This window comes from Anguilla rostrata, chromosome 1 (genome assembly GCF_018555375.3).
Source record: "Anguilla rostrata isolate EN2019 chromosome 1, ASM1855537v3, whole genome shotgun sequence".
NCBI lineage: Eukaryota > Metazoa > Chordata > Actinopteri > Anguilliformes > Anguillidae > Anguilla > Anguilla rostrata.
The window spans coordinates 53,121,481-53,147,911 of NC_057933.1; the positions used below are offsets into that span (position 1 = coordinate 53,121,481).

General features: G+C 42.3%; 1 protein-coding gene across 2 annotated transcripts in view; it reads right to left on the reverse strand.

Annotated features, from left to right (window-relative positions):
- Positions 1 to 11,944: 11,944 nt before the first annotated feature.
- Positions 11,945 to 26,431, reverse strand: part of me1 (malic enzyme 1, NADP(+)-dependent, cytosolic) — a 65,528-nt gene continuing 51,041 nt past the window's right edge. For both annotated transcript variants that reach the window (XM_064342364.1, XM_064342358.1), the window contains 8 exons: positions 19,701 to 19,810; positions 17,764 to 17,861; positions 16,986 to 17,099; positions 14,716 to 14,821; positions 13,534 to 13,676; positions 13,253 to 13,426; positions 12,480 to 12,578; positions 11,945 to 12,333 (listed from right to left, as the gene is read on the reverse strand). In XM_064342364.1, the coding sequence (XP_064198434.1) occupies positions 12,166 to 12,333; positions 12,480 to 12,578; positions 13,253 to 13,426; positions 13,534 to 13,676; positions 14,716 to 14,821; positions 16,986 to 17,099; positions 17,764 to 17,861; positions 19,701 to 19,810 (1,012 nt within the window). In that variant the 3' untranslated portion in view covers positions 11,945 to 12,165. The remainder of the gene's footprint in view (positions 12,334 to 12,479; positions 12,579 to 13,252; positions 13,427 to 13,533; positions 13,677 to 14,715; positions 14,822 to 16,985; positions 17,100 to 17,763; positions 17,862 to 19,700; positions 19,811 to 26,431) is intronic.

The window sequence follows — 26,431 nt, forward strand, 5'->3', positions numbered from 1 at the left end:
ATTACCGGGGAAACATGGTGGTGGTGGTGGTGGTGGGGGGGGGGGGTTATGGTTTGGGCACATATGGCTAACTATAGGTACTGACTCACTTGTCTTCATTGATGATCTAACTGCTGATACAGTGACAGAAGCATCTGCTCAAGTTCAACCAAATGCCTCCAACCTCATTTGACAGTACTTCATCCTACAGCAAGGAAATGATCCCAAACATAATGATAAAGCAACAAAGGCATTTCTCAAAGCAAAAAACTGAAAAATTCTTGACTGACTGAGTCATTCACCCAATCTAAATCCAATTGAACATGCGTTTCATGTGCTGAAGAGAAAACCTAAGGCAACTAGCCCCTGAAACAAGCAGGATCTGCAGATAGCTGCAGTACAGGCCAGGCAGAGGATCACCAAAGATACTGAATACTTGGTGATGTCTATGGGTCACAGATTTCAAGCAGTCATTGCATGCAAAGGATAAAAGTACTAAACATGACTACTTTCATTTACGCAACATTAATATGTCCCAAATGTTATGGTGCCCTGAAATAGGAATACTAATTTTACATGCTGTCATTTCTACATGGGGAAACTAATGTGTACAAAACTATGCTTAAATAAAAACTGAGAATTAGCTATTTAACCACAGGTTAACTGTTTATAAACTAAAATTGTAGAGTACAGAGCCATATCAAGGAAAAAAATATATTGAGATGTAGGCTAGCTGGTAAAATTAGGTAAGTACCAGGGTGAATTATGTTATTTGGGCTGAACTTTAATCAAATGTTCTTTTTTTTCCAATTTGCTGAAAGTGAGCTCTAAGCCATTATGCAAGTATGCATTCAACTCTATGGTATTTTGTCTTACAAAAAATAATTCAATGATCCTGTCTATTTTATTCTGTAACAGCATCTTCACCTGTGCCTTGTGGAAACATATAAAGCATATAATGACAATACTCAGGACATTGTTTCTTCCAATCCACCTTAATTTAATGGGTTGGACAATTATTACACGTTAGAAAAGACATTGATCATGATCATTATAGGGTCTAATATAACTTGTCTTACTTGAGATCATGTAGAAGCACCATTCCACAAAACAGCAGCATTCCTCTCACTTTTACTGCAAGGAAAAGATCTTCTATTTTAAAAGAAGATCACTCATAATACATATCTTGCATTAATACAAAATGTTCTTTGAGGACTAGAAGCAAAGCCGACATTAGGACAGTTAGGCTGGAAACCATGAAGCGATATCATTTGGACAGTTTGCTGCGATTAAAGAATTCCAAGCGTTTTAAGCCTAAAGTTAATATTGTAAATGAGATTGTATTAATATAATGAAATGTAAGAGTAGTCTATGAAGTAGATTTTCTTCATTTAGACAGTTTATATTATGTGTACTTTCACGGGACTAACATTTTAATAGGTAACGGCGTTCAGTTCTCTCAAAGAAATATGAAATAAATAGTGTCATATCATCATCAAGTAATGTACTGTAGTCTGTAAATGTTGAACTGCACTTGACCTATACCTGCACAAGCCCATCCCCCACACCCATACTCCATCTCTCTCAGGCCAGCACTGCTGGCATTCTCAAACTGCAAGCATCACAGGTCGTCAGGGCACTGCAGGTCAGGGCAATTTCGGCAAAACCGTGTGAGGTGTGTGGTGCAGTGGGAGCATCGGTTTACATATTAATGAAATGGGCACATCCGGATGCCACTTTGATGGACATTTAGTAGTTGGAGGCATCAGATAAATTCACCAAAAAAATGTTTTCCCTCCTTTTCGGCACCCTTCCCGGCTGGTGGTGCTCTAGGAAACCTCTTATGCCTAAAAACGATCCTGTTGCACACACACACACACACACACACACTCACAGACACACACACACATCCACACACACACACAGACACACACACACACATCTGCAAACACACACACACACACACACTCACAGACACACACACACACATCCACACACACACAAACACACACACCCACAGACACACACACACACTTCTGCAAACACACACACACACACACACACATCCACACACACTCACAGACACACACACACAAACACACACACCCACAGACACACACACACACACATCTGCAAACACACACACACTTCTGCAAACACACACACACACAAACACACACACTCACAGCCACACACACACAAACACACACACCCACAGACACACACACACATCTGCAAACACACACACACACACACACACACTTCTGCAAACACACACACACACACGATCACGCACACCTGACTGCTGCTGGGACAAGTACTAGGAGAAGAGCTCTGATGTGAGTGTTGCCTCAGCGTTTCCTGCAGGCTCTTGAGCAGGTAAAGAGATAAAATGTAGGCTGAATTTACATGCCACAAGTGAAGCAGAGAAAGAGCCACCTCGCCTGACAGACACACATCAAAGCAGACCAGGTTATTAACAGGGTCTAGAGAGCACTAAAGTCTTCATTTCCATCACACGCCTGCTCCCTCTTATTCACAAGCAGGGAATGACTACTTTTAACATTTCATGCTATTAATATGAGCGTCCTCTATTGTCCTGTCCTCACAATTCATTAAGTTATTGGACGTAAGATTCAATATGCATGTTAATTTGATGGGGTTTGTGTTTTCTTTTTGATGTTGACAAAATTGGCAGATGTATTGCTGAATGGCAGACAATCAGCAGAACAGAATTAATTCAAAACCAGCAGAACAATGATGTACCTCATTGTTTTAAACACATGCATGTTAATGTGATTCAACAGAAATGCAGTATAAATAACCATCACTGTATTCAGCCTGGACCTGGTAAGACCAGTGATAAAAACAGCTTTAAATGAAATTTAGCTGGGTTAATTTACTCTTTATACGGCGGGGCAATTTCAGCTGATAATCAGGGATGTCCAGCTTCTGCAATACGAGCGAATGGTGTACAATTCACAGGGACAAGCCGCATGTGCAAGGAATGCAAATAAATAGACGGGTGACAAATTAAAGGAAAAACCTGAATAATTTAGTGGAGAAACATAATGATGCAGATGCTTCCATACAGGTGTACTCCATGATAAGCAATTAACATGTGGCATGTGGCATGTGTAAAAATACTGAGCAGGCCCAGTTGACCTCTATTTTGGATCAACATGGCAAGAGGAACAGATCAATGTGACTTTGAAAGAGGGTTCATAACTGGGGCACGGATGGCAGAAGCTTCAGTCATAAAGACTGCTCAGCTGGCTAGTGTTTCACTTGGAACCGTGACTAAAGCAACATCTGCATTTAGATCTATGGGAAAAACATCAGTAAACAGGGTCAGAAATTGTGGTCGAAAGAGCACATTTGATCACTGTGATGCACATGCATCAGTGCGATATGTAAGAAAAACAGAAAAGCAAATCTTCCTCAGGTGACTGAGAATGTCAATGCAGGACATGATCAGACTGTCAGCAAGAACAGTCCATTGACAACTACATAGAGAGGGATATTATAGTAGGGTTGCAGTGCATAACCACCTACCTCATTACAAAGACAAATGCACATTTGAGAGTTCAGTGGTGCAAAAATCATAGGCACTGGTCTAAAGAGATGTGGGACAAAGTGATATGGTCACACAAATCCTTCACCATATTCTCGACAAGTGGGCGAGTGCATGTATGTACACCAAGAGAATGGTACAGGCCTGAATGATTCACCCATTTAGTGAGGGGGTCTAGTGGCTCTGTTATGATGTGAGGGCATTTTCCTGGCATGGTTTGGGTCCACTTGTCCCCCTTAGAGTTAAGGGTCACTGCAAATAAATACAAAGTTATTCTGAGTGATCATCTTTATCCTATGATGTAACATTTCTATCCTGATCGGAGTTGTCTCTTCCAGAATGACAAAGCCCCAAACCACAGGGCACAAGGAGTCACTGAATGATTTGGTGACAATGAAAATTATGGGAATCATATGCTATGACCTTCGCAGTCACCAGATCTCAATCCAATCGAACACCTATGGAAGATTTTGGACCGAAGTGTTAGACAGCGCTCTCCACCACCATCATCAAAATACCAAATGAGAGAAAATCTTTTGGAAGAATGGTGTCCCATCCCTCCAGTAGAGTTCCAGAGACTTGTCGAATCTATGTCAAGGCGCATTGAAGCTGTTCTTGCAGGTGGCCCAACACCTTACTAAGATGTCACTTTATGTTGGATTTTCCTTTAATTTGTCACATGTCTGTATATCTCAAGATCTGGAGAAGGTTTGTGGATGGGTGGGTACTTGGAATTCCATACAAGCAAGCAGGCGCACTACAGAGTGATGTTCAGGTTACTGAAACAGTGGGACCTAGGTTTCGCCGTTCAGCCTTTTTTCCACAAGCAACGATATATTGAAAAAGAGAACCAAGATTTAAATGAAATCATTTAAAACTTACTGTGTGGAGGGAAACGACACAATTGTAGCTGTAGCCTTTAGAGGCTTCATCGATGAAAACTCCTAATTGTAGACCCTATAGATCAAATAAGGAATATTTTAAAATCCTCACTAACGTAAAAATTTAATCAGTAGGCTGATATACTGAACATTAGCACTTGGCTTCTAGCCTACCTGTAACGTATTTGTTGAGCCCTCCCACCCACTTAGGCCCAATGCAGTAGTTTAGGGCTTCAACTATGCCGTAAAGCAGGAGCGATTGATTGAGGTCAGATGTAAATTCACCTTGGTCGTCATATTTTCAGCATGTGTTGATCCATCTGGAGGTTCCGGGACGGAATAATCGGCACAAGCTGCGTGGGAGTGGGAAATAAGCAACGTGTGTGACATGCTCACACAATTCAACAAAAAATAGAAACACATATTTTACATAATATAAAATGCATATTTTAATTATATAAAATGCATAGTTACATATAATAGAAAGTAATTGAATAGGTATAGGCTATATTTTATTCTATTATAGGCCTATTTAAACTATAGATTAGCTAGCCTATGTATTTTTCATTTCATTCGTTTACGAAGTTCGCCAGTCCTTTCCGTTTAAAATAGCCTAAGATCAAATTTAAGTTAGGTGTTAAGCGTTAATAAGAGAAAATAATAATAATAATAATAATAATAATAATAATAATAATAATAATAATAAAAATAACCAAAAAATGGAATAAGGCAGAAACAGGATTTTGTCCGATATTTTTCGTATCCCCGACCAATGTGTTTCGGAGATTGTGGCACAGCGGCCAGCATCTGCAGGGCCTGTCAGAGCAGGCGAGGCTGGAGTTTGGCAAACAAGGCCAGTCTGTCTCCGTCATTACAATGTTTGCAGGGGGAATGCCATGTGGAATTAAATGAATTAATTACATGTTATTATTTTTGTTTTTTGTAATCCAAAAATGTTTTGTTTTACACTGAGATAGGTTGTCCCTCATTCGAATTGACAACAGGATACAATGACAGGTGGCAGTAGTCTATTTGATGATCCCACTTTATGAGCTGCCATTTTGAAATCTGCCTATAGGCCTACAATTAGACTATCTGAAAGTCAAAGGACTGAAATTATAATTTATCAGGAAAACTATTGTCAGAGTAGCCTACATATACATTTTGGTTGCAGGCTACTTGTCTCAAAATCGTGTAATAGGAGTATTGAAAATTCTCAGGTGAGCTGGCCTAGCCTAAAGCAGCTAGTTGAACAATTTTCTTTTTCATGTAAATAACTGAAAGTAGCCCATAGTCTATGGCCTACAAAATATAGCCAACTAACTACAGTGCTATAACTAGAAAAATGTTCATACTTAAACAACGTTGTTCATGCATGTGTTGTTGCTTAGCCTACCTCAGCAAAGCACATTCAGTTGTTTCACGCCAACACCTTTAAACAGGCCGACATTTTCATAAGACTGTTGTTCTGGAGAGAATTGTTTTTAGACACGAGAGAAAAAAATGAACATGACTTAATTTCGTGTCACGTTTAATTTGGAGCATTTTACGAGTTGAGTGACACTGAGCGAAAAGCCTTTTCTAATTATGGAGAAGTTGTCAGCCCCTTAGCTCCTGCTCGGTTTCTGCGCGTGGTACCCGCGCGGGAAACAACAGGCTGTCGGAAACCTGCGCCCACCATTGCCTCACAGGCGAAAACCTGCGCGGGGAGGAACACACGAGTTGTCTCCTGACCGACGATGTCTGGACACGTTATTCACAAAGTCATTCACGCGCATGAACAGCCGGGTTTTTGCAAGCTATTTTTGGTCTAACAAAAAATGTCGTTCACAAACTGGTGTCCATGTCAAAGAGTAGCTGGACTTGTTTTACCACCAACAGCTAGGTACCCACAAATAGGCCATATTCTTGTTTTAAATTGAAATTATTATATTACCCACTTTGGTAGTAAAATATCCTACGAATTACCGATATGTTATTATAGAAACAATAATGATGTGGTGTTAGCCTAAAATGCACCGTGCAACTGCCAGGTAAACGCGGCCAGCCCCGCATAAGATGTCTTCTATAGTCTTTGCTACATTTTCGTTGGGTTTACTTAGGCTACCGTACTTTTGCATCGGTTTGACATAGATGACGTGTGCATGTAAGAAAATTCGTACGGAGAAAAGAAATTAAGCAGGCTAAAATGTGCAATTGACTGGTATGGAATTACCGGTATGGGATTAACCGCTGAATCCAGAGTGAAGGCCACAGAACTACACTGGTATCGAGAGTACGGTGGCTGTGGAAATGAGAAAAAATAAATAAATAAATAATGATAAAATAATGTTCTCATCATTTAGTAGGTGACAGTGCTTTTGATCCAATTAATTTCCAAATTATTCTTTGAGTTCGTGCATGTCTAGTCGACGTCGAGTAGGCCTACAGTAAAATATTTTTATTTGTCTGGTACACTGCACATTTGTATTTATTTTACGAGACCTAACGCGCAATTTCACAAAGAAGCAGACAATAATGCTTTAAATTTCAACTAAGATCTTTCCGTGGGTAACTGCAAGGGAGCCGTTAAGAAAAATCTGTGTGTGAGCGCCATCTGCTGTCTCCTATGTATGTAGCAACTTTTTGAAGCGTCGAGTAAGGAGGAGAATCAAATGGACAAAGCAAACTAACTAGATCAGGCACATGATGGCATGTACACACGTTATCGTGCTGTGTAGGCGATAAATACTTTTTTGGTACATTCAAAAATCAATGCAATGGTCTTAAAAACGTGCACTTGGTGTTTCAAAAGCAATGCTCTCGAAAACGTGTACTTGGTATTTCAAAAGACACTTAGATACAGTCGGGAGCTGTGGTATATGCAGGTGTACAAGAGTGGGGGGTTGGGACCAGGGCATGGTGGGGGTTGGCGTTTGCGGGTTAAATGTTGGACAGAAGCTAGACAGACATTGTCAGGCATGCAGCAAAGTCACTGTGCCGGCATTAACAAGGTCTTGATGTCACATAATGTGAGCAGTAAACAAGGTCAAACAATGTCAGGTTACAGCTGTCAGTCACCGGGTCCAAGGCCAGACTTTGGACCAGCAAAAAGGCAGACAGCACCAATACCAAGAGAGGGGGTAGGAAGGGAGAGAGTACAAGAGTGTATTCAGCAGGGGGATTTGAGAGAGCTGTAATTAGATAATTTATAATCTCTCAACATTATAAAATTTCCTTTTCTTTTTTGTTGACATTTTTAGTGCTTTTGTATATTCTTGGCAATACACATTTGTTTGTGCCTTTGTGATTTCAAGAAATGAAAAAATAGAAAAATAAAAAGAGATTTGAAATAAAAATAAGAATAGATTTTTCCAGAAAAAGCCAGGTCTCAAGAGAAGCTGATAGTATCATCCTTTCCAACACAATATTGAAACACATGACAGATTACACATATCTAAATAAAAAAATGAATGAAGAGACTTCAGCCTTCAGGTGTAAGGCCTGTCCATCTTCCCTAAGTCCCAAAAAGACCCCTCTGTCAGCTGGTTCTGAAACTCACAAATCAGCTTATCATGAAAAGCTCCAACTAAGACCAGCACTGTCTCCATTACTGGAAATTCACATAAATTAGAAATGAAAATATTCTTATTTAAAACATTTGGAGATAGAGACAGAATTGCAAAACAAATACATTTGCTTTTTCTAGCATGATGGGGCTGTGCTGGGGTGCATTTCACTGCTGAGCTCCCATTGTCTGTACTTGATGTTCATCAGTACATTATATATTTTTATATGTTGTTTAATTTCTATGCTGAGGTTCTAGCACAATGCAAATAAGGATTCAATTCATTTGTGCTAAAAAGACAACACACATTGGCACCACCATAATGTTGTTAGCACAAGACTCTATGAACTACCACACACTACGGGAGATGCTATGGAGACACTTGTATTGACGTGTGTAACAGAACAGACAATAATAGGGCACGGGAGGGGAGGGGAGAGAGGGTGAGGAAGCGGGCGGTGAGAGGGGGTCCCCAAACGCCTAGGGACAAAATGCTAGCTGGACACTGTTCCAGTCTAGTCTGGCCGAACAGTAATCGATTGCATGAGTAGCAGCACAAGCTTGTTTGTTGGTACCCCCCCAAAACATATACTCACTCTCCCATTTAGTGCATTTTGCCTGTCTCTTTTGACGGGTAACAATCCCTCCAGGCCACTCCCCTGTCCAGTCCAATAGATACCAGACAAACACAAACCACATTGACAGATTTCAGTCAACCCACTGTTTGATCAAAAATCAATTTTTAAACATAAACAGTATTTGTTTGCATATAAGTTATAATTGATGAGGATAACTTCGTATTTTAAGTTGAAACAATAATATAATAATAATAATACAATATCATACACACATATTATATCATTATAATATATCAATTCAGAAATTATTGCAGATATTGTAGCAAAAATACCATGGTCACAGATAATATTCTGGTCACCATATCTGAAACCACTCAAGGTTTTGTCGCCAGAACTTTGCATAAAGGTTTTACAGGACAACACCTCAGTGATGTAAACTGAGGTAACTACATTCAACATTATTTGAATGATTTGTTAAAGTACTTAATATGATATGACATAAAGTTGAAAAAATGAGAAAAGTTTAAAGCAAATACACTTTTATTGAATTAAGTAAAATATTTTCACCAAAGGCAGGTTTGACAATACAGTGACTATATATTAAATACACAGAACTGGTTTTAGGCAGTCACATAGAGTACCATCTGTCTGAGGGGGTGCCATCCATCTGAGGGGTGGATGGCAGCAAATGAAGGGAGGAAAATTACATCCATGACGGTGAGCAGCAAATCTGCCAGCATCAGGCTGTCCCTGTTACATCAAGAGTAATAACACAAATGACCAGTAGAGGGCATTTGGAAACCACAGTATTTATCTTGGGTACTGCAACAGAATAGTAACTATAGTATATTACATGAAATTGCTTTGTTTTATTAGATAAATACAAGTACACTACTCTTGCAACTACTAACATTATAGTTGCAATTGCTACTACAAACTTATTTTGTCTCTTAGATCTCCTTGGACTGCCATTTCCATTGTCTACTATGTATTGAGAATTACAGTATCCACTCACTTTATTACATTACATTACATCAATTTATAAAGTACTCTTGTCTAGATTGACTTACAATGTAGGATAACTCCATTCACCAGAATAAGATGAGCCATCGTGCCAGACCAGAAAGTACAGACGTAACAACATTACCAGAAAGTATAGATGTAATGTAACATTTTACCAGACCAGGAAGTACAGATGCAACATTACGATAAGTGCAAATTAACTACACTAACCAAAACAAAAGGACACATTCTGAATACATACAGATTACACCCATAATCTGAGCAAGTTTGGGAAGATTGCAGAATAAGTAGTGTGGAAGCACTGGCCTATGCTGCAGTGGGTGGCTGTGTCCTTGCTGGGCGGGTCCTTGCCCATCAGTCGCTGGCAGGGATGACTATTCAGGAGTATGTACATAATGCGGTTGAGGTCACTGTCAGCTGGCATAGCTAAGGCAGATGGAGAGGTTGTAGCAGATGGAGTAGGCCAGTGTTGCGTGATATATATACTATATACTAGTCCCCCGTGGTGTGGGCTCACACACTCCTGAAATATGCTGACCAGCACCAGGACTGTCCTAGTCTGGAGGACCATGCACTAGAGTATCTAGCTGCTTCTATACCAGGAGTGAGCTGCAGTGTATGCCATTGTCTCGTGGGCCAAACATTTCACAACCACCTCTGAGACTATTTCACAACTACCTCACAAACTTTTCCCAGCCACCATACACCAATCATTTCCTAACAACCTCAGAAACCACCGACAGGCCATTTCACAGCAAACCTGAACTTTACTGGAACCACCTGAAAAAATCACGAGACTGGGATCACGGCCACCATATGGGTGTAGGTTTGGTCTGGAACCAAAAGTTTTTCCATAGAAAGGTTATGTGTGTTGGAGAGAGGGGTGTTTAAAGTTGGGGTTTTAATCCAGAGGGATGACGGAGGTGGCGGATTTAATCTGTTTGATCCTGCCAGTCAAAGCACAAAGTATTCCACCTCAATGATCAAAGACTACATTCTATAAAACATCCCAGACTTTCCCACACCTCTGTGACCCTTAACTTCTAACTCACAGTTCAGTTTCTCACACATTTTTCCTCCTCCATCCTGCTGCATTTTAGATTGGTGGCTCCTTGCATACGCACTCTCTGCAGTGCAGCCTATGTGACCCATACAGAACAGTCTTCACTTTTTAAACCCATCTCTCCAAACCCACGGTCTAGAATAGGCAGGTTCCACGGGATGACACACAGATGGCCCCCATCCTCTTACCAAAATGTGCTGTGCCAAATCACCACAGAAGTTTGCTGACTCATTGCGGTCTTGTTTGGCACCATTATGTGAATGATGGTGTGAGGCTTCTCAAAGTGTGTTAGAAACATTCATCTTTCCTCCAACCCTGAGCCTCAGGATGTTGAGACTTTTAGCAATGGGTGCCTGCTGGATTTACCTGCTGTCTTTATTGGAGAAAAAAATACCCCAGTAAAGTACCCGCTCACTATAGCCTAGAGTGGTTTCCGAGTGACACACCACATTAGAGGTGACCAAGTTCACCACAAATAGTTTCTAATATCTTTAAATCCTTTCTTCATAATTAACAGTCAATGTGAATGCACTAATAGCTAGGGGGAACATTATATTAGAAATATCCTGGAATCATCTGTATTGCATTGTATTGACAGCATTATCATCATTAATCTAACCAGTTAGTTCACACATATGTTTTATTTGCTCTGTGTTTTAACAATGTAAATTACTGATAATGTTCCTTGAAGAAAAAAATTTAACTATGGTTTGATGTGTTGAAAAAACCTTTTTCAATTCTGCTTTTATGATATGTAGTGTATCCATCAGTGTATAATTGATTTGTGTAGACCAGAAGTGAACAATCAGTCAAATATGTAAACAAGCCAATAAATCCTCCTAAGGCCTTCATAAAGGACTGCATTGACCCTCACAGATTACTACCTCCATGAAATATTCTCTGCCAGCAGCTGCTTTTCCCTGTCTAGTCCACCAGCTGAGCCGCCCTGTTAGTGTATTGGAGGAGTACACTTGCAGCTGGCACAGACAGAAGGCAATCTCCAGACCAGCCACAGGAGGTGCTCTTGAGCGGTGGCATGGAAACAACCCTGCTGACTGAAACCCCTCCTTCTCTAGGCTGCGCAACAACCAATATGTGCTGTCCTATGTGACTGCCATCCACGGGCAATACTGCCATTGTTAGGGTTCGAGTCCAGATGGCAGGGCACGCCACTGCTCCGAAAGCCAGTGTTTTAGCAGAACGAGCCACCTAACAGCCCTGTGTCCTGACAAGATACATATGTGCACAAATTCACAACCAACAGGCCCAGAACAAAAGCACGCACACTGAAATAAACAGTTCATTTTGATTTCACACATTTTTATTATGTTTCATTTTCAGCAAACATATTTCAAAATATTCTCTACTATTCAAACATGCATGATGTGAATGTGTATAATTTAACAAAGAAAGATGTTCAGAGTGTCTTATCAAAGCTCTCTTACACTTCTCACTGGCCTACTGTAGTCCCCCTGCCCCAACTACCCCAGACCCTATGCCCCACCCCCCTTCTTGCATTGTCACAATTTGCAGGACTGCACACCCATGGCATCCTCTGGCCAGTTATAAGAGTCCACGGCAAACTCGTCATAGTTGGTGCTGTACATCCGAGATCGGATAAAGGCCACCTTGTCCTTTGGCTCTGGGGTCAGCGCTGCTATGTTGTGCTCATATGCATACTCCACGATCTGTGCACAGAAATACACACAGGCACACACACACACACGCACACACAGGGTGATTTTACAGTGCTTGTTGCTGCATCCAGCACTAGGCTTGGCTGCGGAGAGCCCAGACAGAATCAGGGGGGAGACTGAAGTGCGGAATGCCTCACCTTCACCGCCAGCCTGAGAGAGACTTCCTGGATGGAGCTGAGAGGGGGGTACAGTCTCCCCTCAGCCAGGTCCTTGTCTGTCACCATGGAAGCGATGGTCTTCCAAAGAAAAACCAGACACGCACATCAACATACAACACCAACAATGATTGCATCACTATACATAATCAATTTTCCTAAACAACAAAATCAGTGAACACCCCCCCCCCCACATGTTGGGAGGAAATCTATTTCCATGGTACAGATTTTTCTAAACCCAGTCCTGTTTCACATTTTGACAGATTTTCCATAACAATAATAATCATTAGCCACCAGAACATTATCAACCACACAACAGCATCACAGTTCCTGATAAGTATTCCAGCTCCATGGGCTAATTACCTGCTTCACCCCTTTTTTGAACACTTATGTGTTTGATGGTCCCTGCAGATTTGGATTTGCAGGTGAAGAGCTATAACGGTCTAATGATGCCTCTTAAACCGCATGCTTCATTGGGCCTCATTGTGGAGAGCATCGGCACCTCAGTCTCCCCTCTCTCTCCCTTTTCCCTCCACGTGACTCTCAATCTCTCATTTTCCCTTCTTTTTCTACATTCTTTCCTTTTCACCCATTTCCCTCATTTCCTTTCCTGACTCCCTCTATCTTTCTTTCTCCTCTCTCCTTTCACATTTATTTCTGTGTCTCTCCCTCTGTTATGTATTTAAAGCCCTGTCTATACTTTCATAGTCATTGATTTATGTATGAAAACGCATGCGTGTGTGTGTGTGTGTTACCTCAGCAGAAGTGAGGAAGATCTCATCGGTGATGCGTCGGATGGCACACGCAGTCACTCCAAGGCCCACTCCAGGGAACACGTAGGCATTATTGCCCTGACCAGGACAGAACCGCCGCCCATCAGGAAGGGTCACAGGGTCAAACGGACTCCCGCTGGCAAAGATGCCCCGCCCCTAAAACACACACAGCACAAGATCTCATAAACCCACACACACAAACACACTACACTGCACACACACTGAATCAGGATTAGGCTGAAATAGTTAGAGGTCAGGGTTACCTCAGTTAGAGTGTAGCACTGCTCTGCAGTGCACTCAGCCTTGCTGGTGGGGTTGCTGAGGGCAAAGATGATTGGCCGCTCATTGAAGGACGCCATATCCTTGATGATCTGTTCTGTGAAGGCACCAGTTACAGCTGCCACCCCTGGGATAGAGCAAAAGATGATTTCATCAGTGTGTGCCACTGTTGAACTGAAACAGATCTTCCACAAGTGCACTTCCTACACCTCCCAGCCAATCACATACATAGCAAAAGCAACTTTAAACTCCCAATTGGGAATATCTTCATTTATAGAATGCAGTGAATTTTTTCCCCTGTATTTTGGCTTGTTTTTCTGCGTAAAAAAACCCAGAATCCTGCGTTTTACACAAATTCACTTGCATTCTGAAAAAAATACAACTGTTTTACCATCATATCCTAACTCACAGTAATAACAAAATAACTATGTCTTCCATAATTTTATTTTAACACTTGCAACAGAGGCGGATTGAAATAGCGGGATGACATAAGATAGAGATAATGTTTTGGCATTCTGATCAATTTTTGCCACACAGGCTAATAAATTTTTTTTTAAACGCTAGGAGCAATGCTTTAATTTACTCATGCTGAGCAAGCTAGCTAGAGTGTGACATATCATTTTTGACTTTTCGTTTAAATTAAGCACTTTATCTTTGAATCTCACAATGCTACCAATGGCTGTGTAAATATTACCATCAATAAAGCAACACAAATAGCAGACACCAAAAGACGATTAGCTGAAAGAAACAGGAGTAATTTTTTTTTGTGGTTCAAGTGTGGGTCATTGTCCCTTGGAATCTAAGAAAAGACCTTTGAATATCACAGAATCTCATGTTACGACGATCGATGCAACAGGATGAAGCACAATTGGCTCTGGCGTTGCCCAGGGATGGAAGGTGTTCTGTCCCCCGCAATAAAAGTGTTACATAAAAAAGACACATAAAGTGTCTTCCTCCAACTCATGTCTGTGAGCCCGTCCAGCTTACAAAATACTAATTTCTAAATTGGGGAGGAAAAGCAGAAAGATTTATATATGCTGCTGTCAAATTCAAAAATGTGTTTCTTCGTCTTTACCCAAAATTGATATCAGTTTTGCGGTACGTCTTCCAACCCAAAGCTAATATTTTATGATGTAAAGGTGTGCACCTCTGTTTTGTTTATGTACCTATAATTGCTGTGGGCTGCAGTTTCCGCACCACATCTTCCAGCTTGTTCACCTGAGGGTGGTCGTGGGCAAAGCGCTCTTTCTCATGTGTTAGATGATCTCGTCCCTAAAAGGGAAGAGATTGGAGACAAAATGTCTTAAAAGAGACTGCAAGCCCTCATGCACACACAACCCTGAAATAGGGGATTATGTATAAAAAGTCCTATCATTTCTACATGACAAATCAATTATTGTGAAGTACAGAGCCAACACAAAAACAATATGGAGCTCACTGTATATGTTTTCATATGAACACACAGTAAGAGTAATGGGGATCCAAATAAACAATAAATCAGATTATCCTTTTATTCCAACCTGACCTGAGGGCTATTCACACCCCAGTATCCTTTAAAACAAAAAATAAAAAAAATCAGAATTCTTATCAACAAGTTGAATACAGACAACATGGCCAAAACCACACACTACTGTAACTGAATCCACCATGTGGTATGTGCATTAGAGGAGGTAGGTTTGCTTTCATAAAGACACAAGTATTGATCTAATTACAATACTTCATAATCAATTATTAACTCATAATATTTAAAGAAATTAACCAGACTGACTACTCTCTCCCTTGGTAACATTCGTGCCGCAAAACACTCAAGAATTAGAATCTCATTTGAATCTCTTTTTGATCTGGATATGTCCTAAGACGTTATCTATAGAAGATCTGAAAAATAATATGCTCTATTTCAGTTGCCAAGTTCTATTTCAGTTGAAAGATGTTACTATTGCAGACAGTTCATTTTGGATAAAATAAGTAAGGACAGCAACGCTGGAAAATCCTGCCCTTTTGAGCTTTTGAAATTGCACAATTTTGGCCACCAGGGTGCAGTAGTGGCAAGGTTCATTTGCAATATATTGCCTGTCTGTTCGGCGAGTTCTTCTGCAAGATACTGTAGCCAGGCTTATCCAAATCCTTACCAACAGGGCAGCAATTCCTTTTGTGGCAAACATTACATGGCATCCGAGTAGGTCAGAGGTTTTGTTGTCAGAATGTCACAAAAAAACATTGCTGTCAATCAAGGGTTTCACCATGGTTACTGTGCAGTTCATTGTGAATTCTATTAAAGAAACTGCTGTCATTCAGGGATTTCACCATGGCAACTCTATTGTCAGTCAGACGTTTCACCATGGTGCAGAACTCTCAAGGTTTTGCCATGGTAACAGTGTAGTGTATGAGCGATTTATTCACCCACTTCACACAGTTTGCTTTGGAAGATCACCAACTATTTTGTCAGGCCAGAGTCTGACTCATACTTTTCCCAAAAAAGCCAGAAGACTGACAGCAATAGGCCTGAACACTTGTTCACACAGGACAAAAGTCCACAGGCTTCCCACAAGGCCAGAGGCCCCACAGTCCCACTCAGAAGACCATAAGACTTGACACAGAGAGACTCACTAAGGCTACATTTACATCCACTTCCAATTTTTTGCCTATATCCGATACCTGTGTTTACACGGTTTATATTTGAAACACCCACGTGTACACAAGGGTTTGGTTACCGAAACGAAAGTAAACAACGACACGGCCACAGCTATTTCACCATCTACAACTGACACAAAACAAGGCAGAAATAATAATTCAAGCTATTGCTTTTCGAAGCATCTTAGGTCAGCAATGAACATCCCCTTTATTTTCGCCTATACCGACTCTTCGGCCCACATACTTAAAGGGCACATAACCTCGGTATTCGCCACTGGACTGAGCCTTCATGCTCCATTTAACTTCTTGAGAGTGGTTGTGCATGTAATATATGTTACGTCTAATTCAATGCGAAAAAAAGTATGACAATATCGCATGTTAAATGACGTGAATCGCAATGACTGGGAAATTTAGATCTGTGCGTTTAGATGACAGTTGCATTGTAAGATATCCGATTCCTATCTGATTTATTTCCACATATGAATGTGGCCCAAAATGGATCTGAAAATATCAGATTCCATGTGCTTTTTCCTGTTTACATGTTCATAGTACATACCTGATCTGTGCCACATGTGAGCAAAAAATTGGATTGGGTCACTTAACCAGGTGGTGTAAACATAGGCCTCTGGACTCAAGCCAGTGGATTCACCCAAAGGCCAGAAGACTCATGGCCTCATACAGAAAACTTGCTCAGAGAGGCCTGAAGACTCACATAGAAAGAACAGAGGACTCACAGTCTCATGCACCATTCACTTTCTTTCACAGGGATGAATTTACTTTATTTGGTGTGGGGGAACTGGATCACCTTGACGATGAGTCCCTTGGAGTCAACCATCCAGATCTTCCTCAGGGCCTGCTCTCTTGTGATTCCCTCTTTCTCCATCGCCATAGTGATGAGGTCAGCTATTCCCATTGCAGCCTGAATTAAAGAAAACAAAAGAAACAAGTGTAACACAGGAGCTGGCATTGTTTTACTTTGCTCTAAATGCAGACCAATAGGCAAATGAATACAAATGGAATGATCATAACGCGACTCAGTGTGGGTCTCTGCTGCTGTGTGACCCTCAGGCTTGTTAGATGGTGATGACACAGGAGTGTGATGTGTTTAAACCATAACACAATCCACCCCGGTACCCACTCAGTTCTGAACCACTGACTTTGACTCAACCATTTAATTCTCCTTTCTGAAGCCATACGGGGATTTCTGGTTGAATTATTCCATCCTTCAGAAAGCAATTGGGGGAGCCATCGGGGGGGACACCGTCAAAGACAATGAGAGCCACAACATTGAGAGGAGAAGTGGAATATATCTGGCCATGTTTAGGAACGAGTCTCAAATCCAAAGCCTCCACAAGAAAAATGATCCTCTGTTTACTCCAGTTCCATTGCCATGTTTTACTAGGACAGGGTCTAGCGGTTGCTGTGCACTGCCTCTGTAAACCTCTTGTAACTGGAAGCGGGGAAGGGACTCTGCGGTAACGCCACTGTAATTATATGAAACCAGGCCGCTGCTGTGGTGCACTGTGGTGGGGATCAATCCCAAGTGCCCGAGAGGTCCTTTTCCACTGGGTGTGGGCACGTACCTCCCCAGCACCCTGGAACACGATGGTATGGTCCACCATCTTACTCTTAGTGATGCGGAGGGCAGCAAGGAGCCCAGCAACTGCCACTGCAGCTGTACCTGGAGAGGAGAGGATTAAACAGTTTAATACAGACATGCACATAAAGATAAACATGTACAGACAAACACACACACACACATGTACACTGCACTAGAATCTGAGATAGCAAGGCAGACAGAAAGATGTTTGAGGGAAAAGAGGGAGAGAGTCAGGGAGGAAGGGAGCAGAGAGAGAGCACGAGAGAGATGGAGAGAAAGGGTGAAGGGGGAAAAGATTAAGGAATAAAGAGCAACAGGCAGCATGTTGTGTCACACATAAAGAGGAAAAGAAACAGTGTGCTCTTATGCCCTGGTGTCTGTACAGTATCTGCAAAAACCCTTGCTCAGGAGAGTCAGAGAAAATGTGGTTTAAATTACCCTTCAAATCGCTGACCACTGTGATTAGGACTAATTCCTGTGGAATGTTGGTTTTTATTTTAAAAGGACAACCTAATGGGCCTATAGACATCGTGTGACTGATGCTGTGGTCAAATTTAAGTAGAACGGCACTCCACATTACTGCTGTTTTCCACTGGACCAGAACCGTGTATGTGTGTGTGCTGCATGTAAGTGTGTGCATGCACATGAGAATATGGCAGTGTGTGTGTGTGTGTGTGTGTACGTGTGTGTCAATACAGTGCCCACCAAAGTTATTCACATCCTTGATAAAGACAAGCAAGGCAGGCTGTACAAAATAAACAATATACACTACATGGTCAAAAGTATGTGGACACCTTACATTCAACATCTATAGAGTTGGTCCACCCTTTGCTGCTTTAACAACCTCCACTTTTCTGGGAAGGCTTTATACTAAATGTTGGAGCATTGCTGCAGGAATTTGCTTCCAGCCAGAAGAGCATTAGTGAGGTCAGGCACTGATTGGGCGATTAGGCCTGGCTCACATTTGGCTTTCCTATTGATCCCAAAGGTGTTGGATGGGGTTGAGGTCAGGGCTCTGTGCAGGCCACTCAAAGTTCTTCCACACTGATCATGACAAAACCATCTCTATATGGACATCACTGTGTGGCATTGTCATGCTGAAACGGGAATTGGCCATCCACTAATTGTTGCCACAAATTTTGGGAGCAAAGAATCGTCTAAAATGTCATTGCATTAATATTTGCCTTCACTGGAGCTAAGGGGCCAAACCATTAAAAACAGCCCCAGTCCACTTGGATGTCCAAGTCAGGCAAATGTTTACAGGCAAATGCACAAATAACTAAAGATACCACTTTTCACTGTGAATCCAGTAGTTAAAAAGTTAAAGACCATCGGACCAGTGGTAAACCAGCCTGGAAAAATCCCAGGATCACAGTGGGACATCTACAGAACTTGCCTGGACTGTAGGGACACAAAGTTTCCAAATCTACTATCAGATTTGGATTTGTCAATAGGCTGTCTGTTAGGGTTGCAACAGCAATCAATAAAAATAAGCATCTGAAGTTTGCTAAACAGAAGTAGAACTTCAGTGGGACCCTGTTGTTATGCCCAGATGAGGCCAAAATAAGTTTTTTTGGCCATGCACAGCAGCAATGGGTTTGCCGTCAGAAAAAGGATGCTTTAGCTAAAAAGGATGTCATACTTAAAAATGTGAAGTATGGCAGTGCATCTTATTGGATTATGGGGTTGTTTTAATTTACTGCTCCTGGGGCTCTTGTTAAGGTCAATGGAATCATGAACTCCAGTAAAGACATTTTGGCCATTTGGTCCTCTGCCATGTGGGCATGCATGTGTATGTGTATGTGTGTAAGAACATACATGAGTATATGTGTGTGAGTGAGAGTGCTGATTTACATTAGAGTATGTGTCTGCTCTGGGTTTGTGTGTGCTGGTGGGCCCTGAAAATGATATTCTTGGTACCTTGAATGTCATCATTGAAGGTGCAGTAAATGTTGCGATACTTGTTGAGCAGACGGAAGGCATTGGTGTTGGCAAAGTCTTCAAACTGGATCAGACAGTCCATCCCATATCTGTGGATTACACAGAACTACATTAGACAATACTAAAACAGCAATTCACCAGAGAGTACATATGGACACCAGAGCTCCATTCTAGTTAATACATGTGAATAAGACAAGACTACATCGGCTAGTACCTGTCAGATAGGAGACGGTAGGGGAGGAGGGAACTTAGGTGTGGTGCTGCCTTTCACATGAAGAGGGCGCTCTTTTACTACTGAAAGGAGCAATATACTCGTAGTGAACCAAGAGGCAAGCGGTGAGGCTCAAGCAGTAAGGAGTGAAGAGTACAGAGTGAATAATGTGGAGTAAAGATTGTCCTGAAAATATTGAAACATTTTCAGGACAATAAAGCTCTTTGAATTAAATGGAATTGAGTGAGCAATTGGGAGAAAAGAGTGAATAGGGAGGAGTAAAGACTTAGAGAGAAGTAAAGACCGAGCAATGAGGAGACCAGAGTGAAGTGAGAAGTGAGGAATGAGAAGCTAAGAGAGGAATGAACAGTGATGAGTCATATTATTCTGGATTTTCCAGATGGGGCAATGAGGTTTGATAAAGTTTTGACCAGCTTTCAAATCAAAAGTGCCCAAGAGAGTATCAGGGTGACTAAATCTGAAACAGGGGATGATACATAATCAATAACCCAATAAATCAGCCAGTGAGGGGGAAGTTTGGGTAGCAGGGAATTCTAAGGCTCTACAGTGCCTACAGTCTGCTTGCATCAGCTTTGCAGTCCTCTGGCAAAATAGAGGAGACTTTTTCCACTACAGATAATGTTGATCCAGTCCAATGCCTCACTGCAGCCCTACATAGAATTATCTTGGTTAAATTACACATTGTAGCTAAGGGTAATGTTTTCCCAGTGTGAGTCAACATTGTAACTACTCATACTGTAGCTCCTATTAATCTGGTGGATGCATACATATTCTCTTGTGCTATGAGGTGCTCTGTATAAGAAGGTCTGCTAAAAGAATTAAACGTAACTATAGGTAATATTTTCCCTGTGAAATTCCATGTAATTTTCCAGCTCAACACCTCACTGTGAACACAGTATTCTTCTGTTAGCACAATGCCACACTGTACCTACACCTAACACTTTTCCAGTGTGATGCCGCACAGAAAGCACAGGTCACACAGAGAATGATCACCTTGAGATGTCTGTAGGAACTCTGAGGCTCTGGGATAAATTACAGTGCCAACAGTAAATGGAGGGGGGCAGAAATGCCTGTAATCTGTAATCTGTGGCAAGGATTTACACACATCCCCAAAATAAAACACTGATTTATTTCTGCAGTGGCTGCCGCTGCCGTTTGTTCTGTTCCTCAGTGGATAAATACACCTGACAGGGAGATATTAATGAAGATGGCCGGCAGCACACGACGGTCCGCCGTGCGCTTGTTTGTATAAAGTGTGGAGGGTTTTTGTGTTCTCTACGCCTCAACACTGAAACATCTAAAACAGATGATCACTCGCAGGCATTGAGAGAAAGAGGAGGAGGCTCCAGAGGAAAACACCTTTTGTCTGAAGGCTCTCAAAGGGGCCCCCAGCCTGTCTGTAACTGACACCTTAATCAGAGTGAGGAGAGGCACCAGTGAATGATCTCTATAATTACATTCACATATAGTACATACACACAGTCTCACTCATGCACTATACAGACACACAAGTACAAACACACAAACACGCGCACACACACACACATCACATAAACACACACACGAACGCACACACGCGCACACACACACATCACACAAACAAACACACACACACATGTATACGCACACAGATACAACACCCTTCAAGTCTAATGCAAGCCAAATGAACCTATCACCATTGGGTCCTCCCTCATTACACAACTGTTCAACTGGCTAAAATAATGACTTCCTTGAAAGAAAACATTCTATTCTCAGCAATGTATAAACCGTCAATCATACCTGCTACTTCACTCATCACCTGACAGATCAACAGCAGTCTGTCAGTCTGTTTGCCTGCAGCTAAACCCATACAAAAATATTAGAGAATTACTAAAAGAAACCAGTGCCAGCTTTACAGCTCAATATATTTCATGCACAGCACCTTTTTCAGACTCTAAGTGCTTTATGTATACACAAATTCAAAACACAGACATACAAAGAGATTTTTAAAAATCACCATAGTTGTGAAAGATAGCAAACATGATAATAAGCATCCTAGTGAAAAAATGAGAGGTAATAAAACACACTGCTTTGCTGATTAAAAAACAGCACTGAAGCGATCTGAAAGCACTGATATTGGGAGGACCTCTGACAGTGAGGGGGAGAGAATTCCAGAGCTGTGAGGCAGAGCAGAAGAAGGATCTGTAGGAGGAGGGGGCTCAGAACGCTCTCTCCTCTCAGCCTCCTCTCAGACTCGATAACGGGCCCCTTTTACGACTGCGCCAGGAACGAGGAGCAGACCCCCGCACCGTCAACCACTCCATGGAGTCCATCATGGCTGAACCTCCCACTCGCTGGTCTTCATGATAAATGTTCTCCAACAAAGCGTGCAACTTCGGTGTAAAGCGTGGCCTTATTTTGCCATTTAACTATTTATATAAGCTTTCATTCCTAACATATACTGGTGAGTGAGTCTGCCCTGTATCCTTACTCTCTAATTTTATTGATGAAATCATCAAAGCTTTAATGAATTACAACATCCCAGACAGGTGCACTCGCCAAAGTATTTTTGAAAGAATTCAACACTCCTTCATTTACTCTTCCTGTCCATTTCTCTCATTTCTAACTCTATATCCCCATCTCACCCTACATCTGTCTCTCCTTTAGTCTCTCCCTTTCGCCCTGTCTCTCTTCCAAGACTCTTCCAAGAATGTCTGTCCATAGCTGCAGACTCTCCAACAATTGAGTTAAATTCAAGTGCTTTGTTGTCATAACATATGGTAGATACACACTGCCAAAGCCCAAACAATCAGGGAGAAAGAAATACAGAACAAGAAGTCACTTAGTCAAATCTGGAATACAACAATAGCAATATCCCTTTTAGTGCTATTTAAAGGTGTGGTGCATTAAAGACTACATGCCACACTTTCTGAAGGATAACTGCAGAAAAAGAGAGAGTAAATAAGTCCAACATCTCTATTTTCTACCTCCGGTTTCCTTTTGTCTGTCACTCTCTCTCCTTCATTCTTTCCCTCCCCTTCCATCCCTCTCTCTTCCGGGTCTCAGAGACTGTCCAACAACTCAAACCATACACTCTCTGTCTTCTCTCTCAGCTTCTTTTTCCTCTCACTCCATCTGTCTCTCTCCCTCCCACCCCATCTCCCACATCTCAGAGTCTGTTCTGGCTTCAGATCTCAGGATGGGTGACTCCCTGCAGATTTTGGTCTGAGGGGGAGGGTGGGGGGGCAAAAAGCTGCAACAGAGGCCTTTGTTCTTTGTGTGCCTCGTTCCCTGTCCTCCCCTAAGCTTGTTGTCTTTCACTGACGCCCCGTCTGAATGCCACTGTCCCACAATGCCCCATTTGGCCCGCTGTAAAACGGGCAGACAAAAGGGCCAGACCCCAGGGGCTCAGAGGCCCTGTTTTCTGGGCCAAACGAACAGGACGGGACAGGACACGACATTGGGGGGTGAGATCAATGGAGACAATAGAATCCAGTGGGCTCCTTTGCCCACACTCTCAAACCACAGGTGCAGTCCCGTGCCAGTCTGGCTCAGCCTGGTTTCTCCAGCACCAGTGTAACATGGCTGCACAGCCAGGACAAGCTGGTTGGTTCCACTGCTCCAGCCTTTGGATGTACCACAGTGATGCAACAGACAGCACACCACAGTGCAAGCCATGTGCATAGCGATGAATGGTTGCCACTAGCCAGTCCCACCAATAAAACAAACATCTTTTCACTTAGAAATGATATTGGATGGGAACGATATCCATAAAAAATATTCAGAACCTGCCACAACATGGCAGGCTACTGGTGCTGATGTAGGGGTGAAAGCAGCTAACTGCAGGACAGAGGATGACCTCACTGGTACAGCATAGTCTGGGTGACTCCCAACTCCACTGTGAGAGCAATGACACATTACAGACCCATGACTACAGACACAATGATACATTACAGACCCATGGCTGCAGACACAATGACACACTACAACAGACTAATGACTGCAGACACAATGACATATTACAACAGACCCATGACTGCAGACACAATGACAAACCACAACAAAGGAGAAAGAGACTGCAGAGACTGCAGTGACAATGACATACTGAAAGCAGGCAACGTGACACTGCAGAGGTAATGGCCAAAGGTTGCGCAGTCAATCTTTAAGCTATTCTTTTCTTCCAGAGTAATACAGGGGTTTCTTTTGTCTGTAGCCACAGTTTTATTACTTCCTGATTTACCACTTGTGTGAATGAGATCACATTCTTATTGCAGAAAAATCATTTGCCAAACAGAAACTTTTTGACAGGAGCAATGGGGGTTTTCAAGCTGCCAGGTCGTTTGAACTGTGCGCAGAATGTGTTTTTAACATGCCGCTGAGGCTCATGGTTCCAGCAAAGAAGCATGTGGAAGATCGTTCAAAGAGCACGGTGCGACTGCAGCGCATGGAATGCTGGGTAGGCTAAGGGCCCCAGTAAAGGATGGTAAGTCCATCCTGGCCAACGCAGAGGCGGCCTCCCATGTGCTCTCCATAGAAAGCCAAACTTAACATGAACTGCTGTAAAGTCTCTGGAAGTCTCCTCTTCTTTCCAGAGAGAGAGAAAGGCCAAGGAAGGCATGAAAGTATTCCATTCTCCTGCACACATTCCAGAGGCCCAGACATTTAGGCCTCTGGCCCGTGACTCTCTCTGTCTTTGTCCAGACGCTGCCGTCCGAAGCCATCCGACATATGCATACACACACGGATACGTTTACCCAAAAACATATAAGTACACAAACACATATACACACAGACACAGGCACATATACACATGCATATATAAGCACATGCCAATTTGTACACCCATTGGTACACACCATTTGTACACCAGTTTGTACACACACAAACACACACACACACACACACACACACACGCACACAGCAGTGCAGTATGTTAGGGAACTGGGCCTGTAACTCAAAGGGTGCCTGGGGTGCTGCCATAGTGCCCTTAAGCAAGGTACTTAACCAGAATTGCTACGGCAAATATACAGTAGCATAAATGGACCATATGTTATAAAAAGTAATCTGTGTAAATCGCTTGGAATCCAAGCTTCAGCTAAATACTGAAATATAACACATCAGGGTTGGTTCTCATTTGGCCCCTCTGTTCATCTCGGAGACCAAACAGTAGACCTGTTCTGTCTGTTTAAAAAAGGGGCCAATATCCCTCCCTTTCACTCACTCATTCACTTAAGCACTCAGTCAGTCAGTCACTCTCTCACTCTCTCATTCTTTCACCCTCCCCCCTCGCTCTCTCTCTCTCCATTTTATTAAAGGTCTGCTGAGATTTCTTCAGTGGAGGAAAGCCTTTCACCAAACTTCATCACAAATCCATCCTCGACATTCATTTGTGGAAACACAATCTGCATTTCCCCGCGTTGTCAGTCTCCCCGCCCCTCTGTCACCACGGTGACGGCTGGTCATTCACCCAGTCCGCCGCAGAGGAGCGGGAGCTCCAGTTAAGAATTCTGCACAGGGACCTTTCATCCCACTTAAAATGAGAATAGTCCGGGGGAACGAAATAAAGGCAAATAAGACCCCATCGCCCCCCGCTGCTGAAAACAAAATCTCCCTGAAGCCCAGCTTCCCCATTCATACACACATGCACACATGAGAGCGAGCAGGCACTTTTAGAATTCACTGGGCCATAAAACGCTCTCTGTTTAGCATCTGAAAACTGCTGTTTCTTTTAGTTTGGTGCAGCTTCTGTTGGGTGGCGGAAACAGCTGCCAAAGACTCAAAAGCCTCAGAGAGAGTCTTAATTCTGCCTTTCCTGGTAAAACATTTTAAAAGGACACTCTGTCTGGGCACCTAATCACAATCTGCTCTACGTGAATTTCCCTGTGTCGTTTTTAATAAAAATCCGTGGTTTGGGGAATCTCCATGTACGTATGATTTTGTCTCATCTAGAGTTCCTGCTGGATGCCGTCATAAAGACTCAAATTCTTTATTGAGGCAGGACAAAAATATCCATAGTTTCCCCGCATGATATAATCGTTGAAAGGATTAGCAACCTGCAGGTCTTAATCTAAGTTGGTGAAAGACCTCGCTTTCCGCAGTCTCACGGAATCTGCCACTCTTTCAGAACGCAAATGTGTATGCCCCGGTAAATTCTCCTAATGAAAGAAATTTAATAAAAAACTCCAAGATTATAATCATTCATTCATTCTCCAACTCCCTATAATCATTCATTTTTCCATCAATTGCATTCTTTTTGGGGAAAAACGTCAACATCCCCAGTGGTTCTGTTGCTACCCTGTTATTAAAAAGTTGGGGGTTCCACTGCCAACCCGAAGAGAAGCTCGCACTTGGTTTCTGAGCACTGTGTCGCGCTTTAAATATATCCATGTGTGCTGTGTCCATGCGACCCAGAGACACCGTTCAGAACCAGTCAAACTCAGATCAGCAGACAATGACACAGAGCTAGACCCCCAAACCAGAGAGGGAGGGAAAGAGGGCA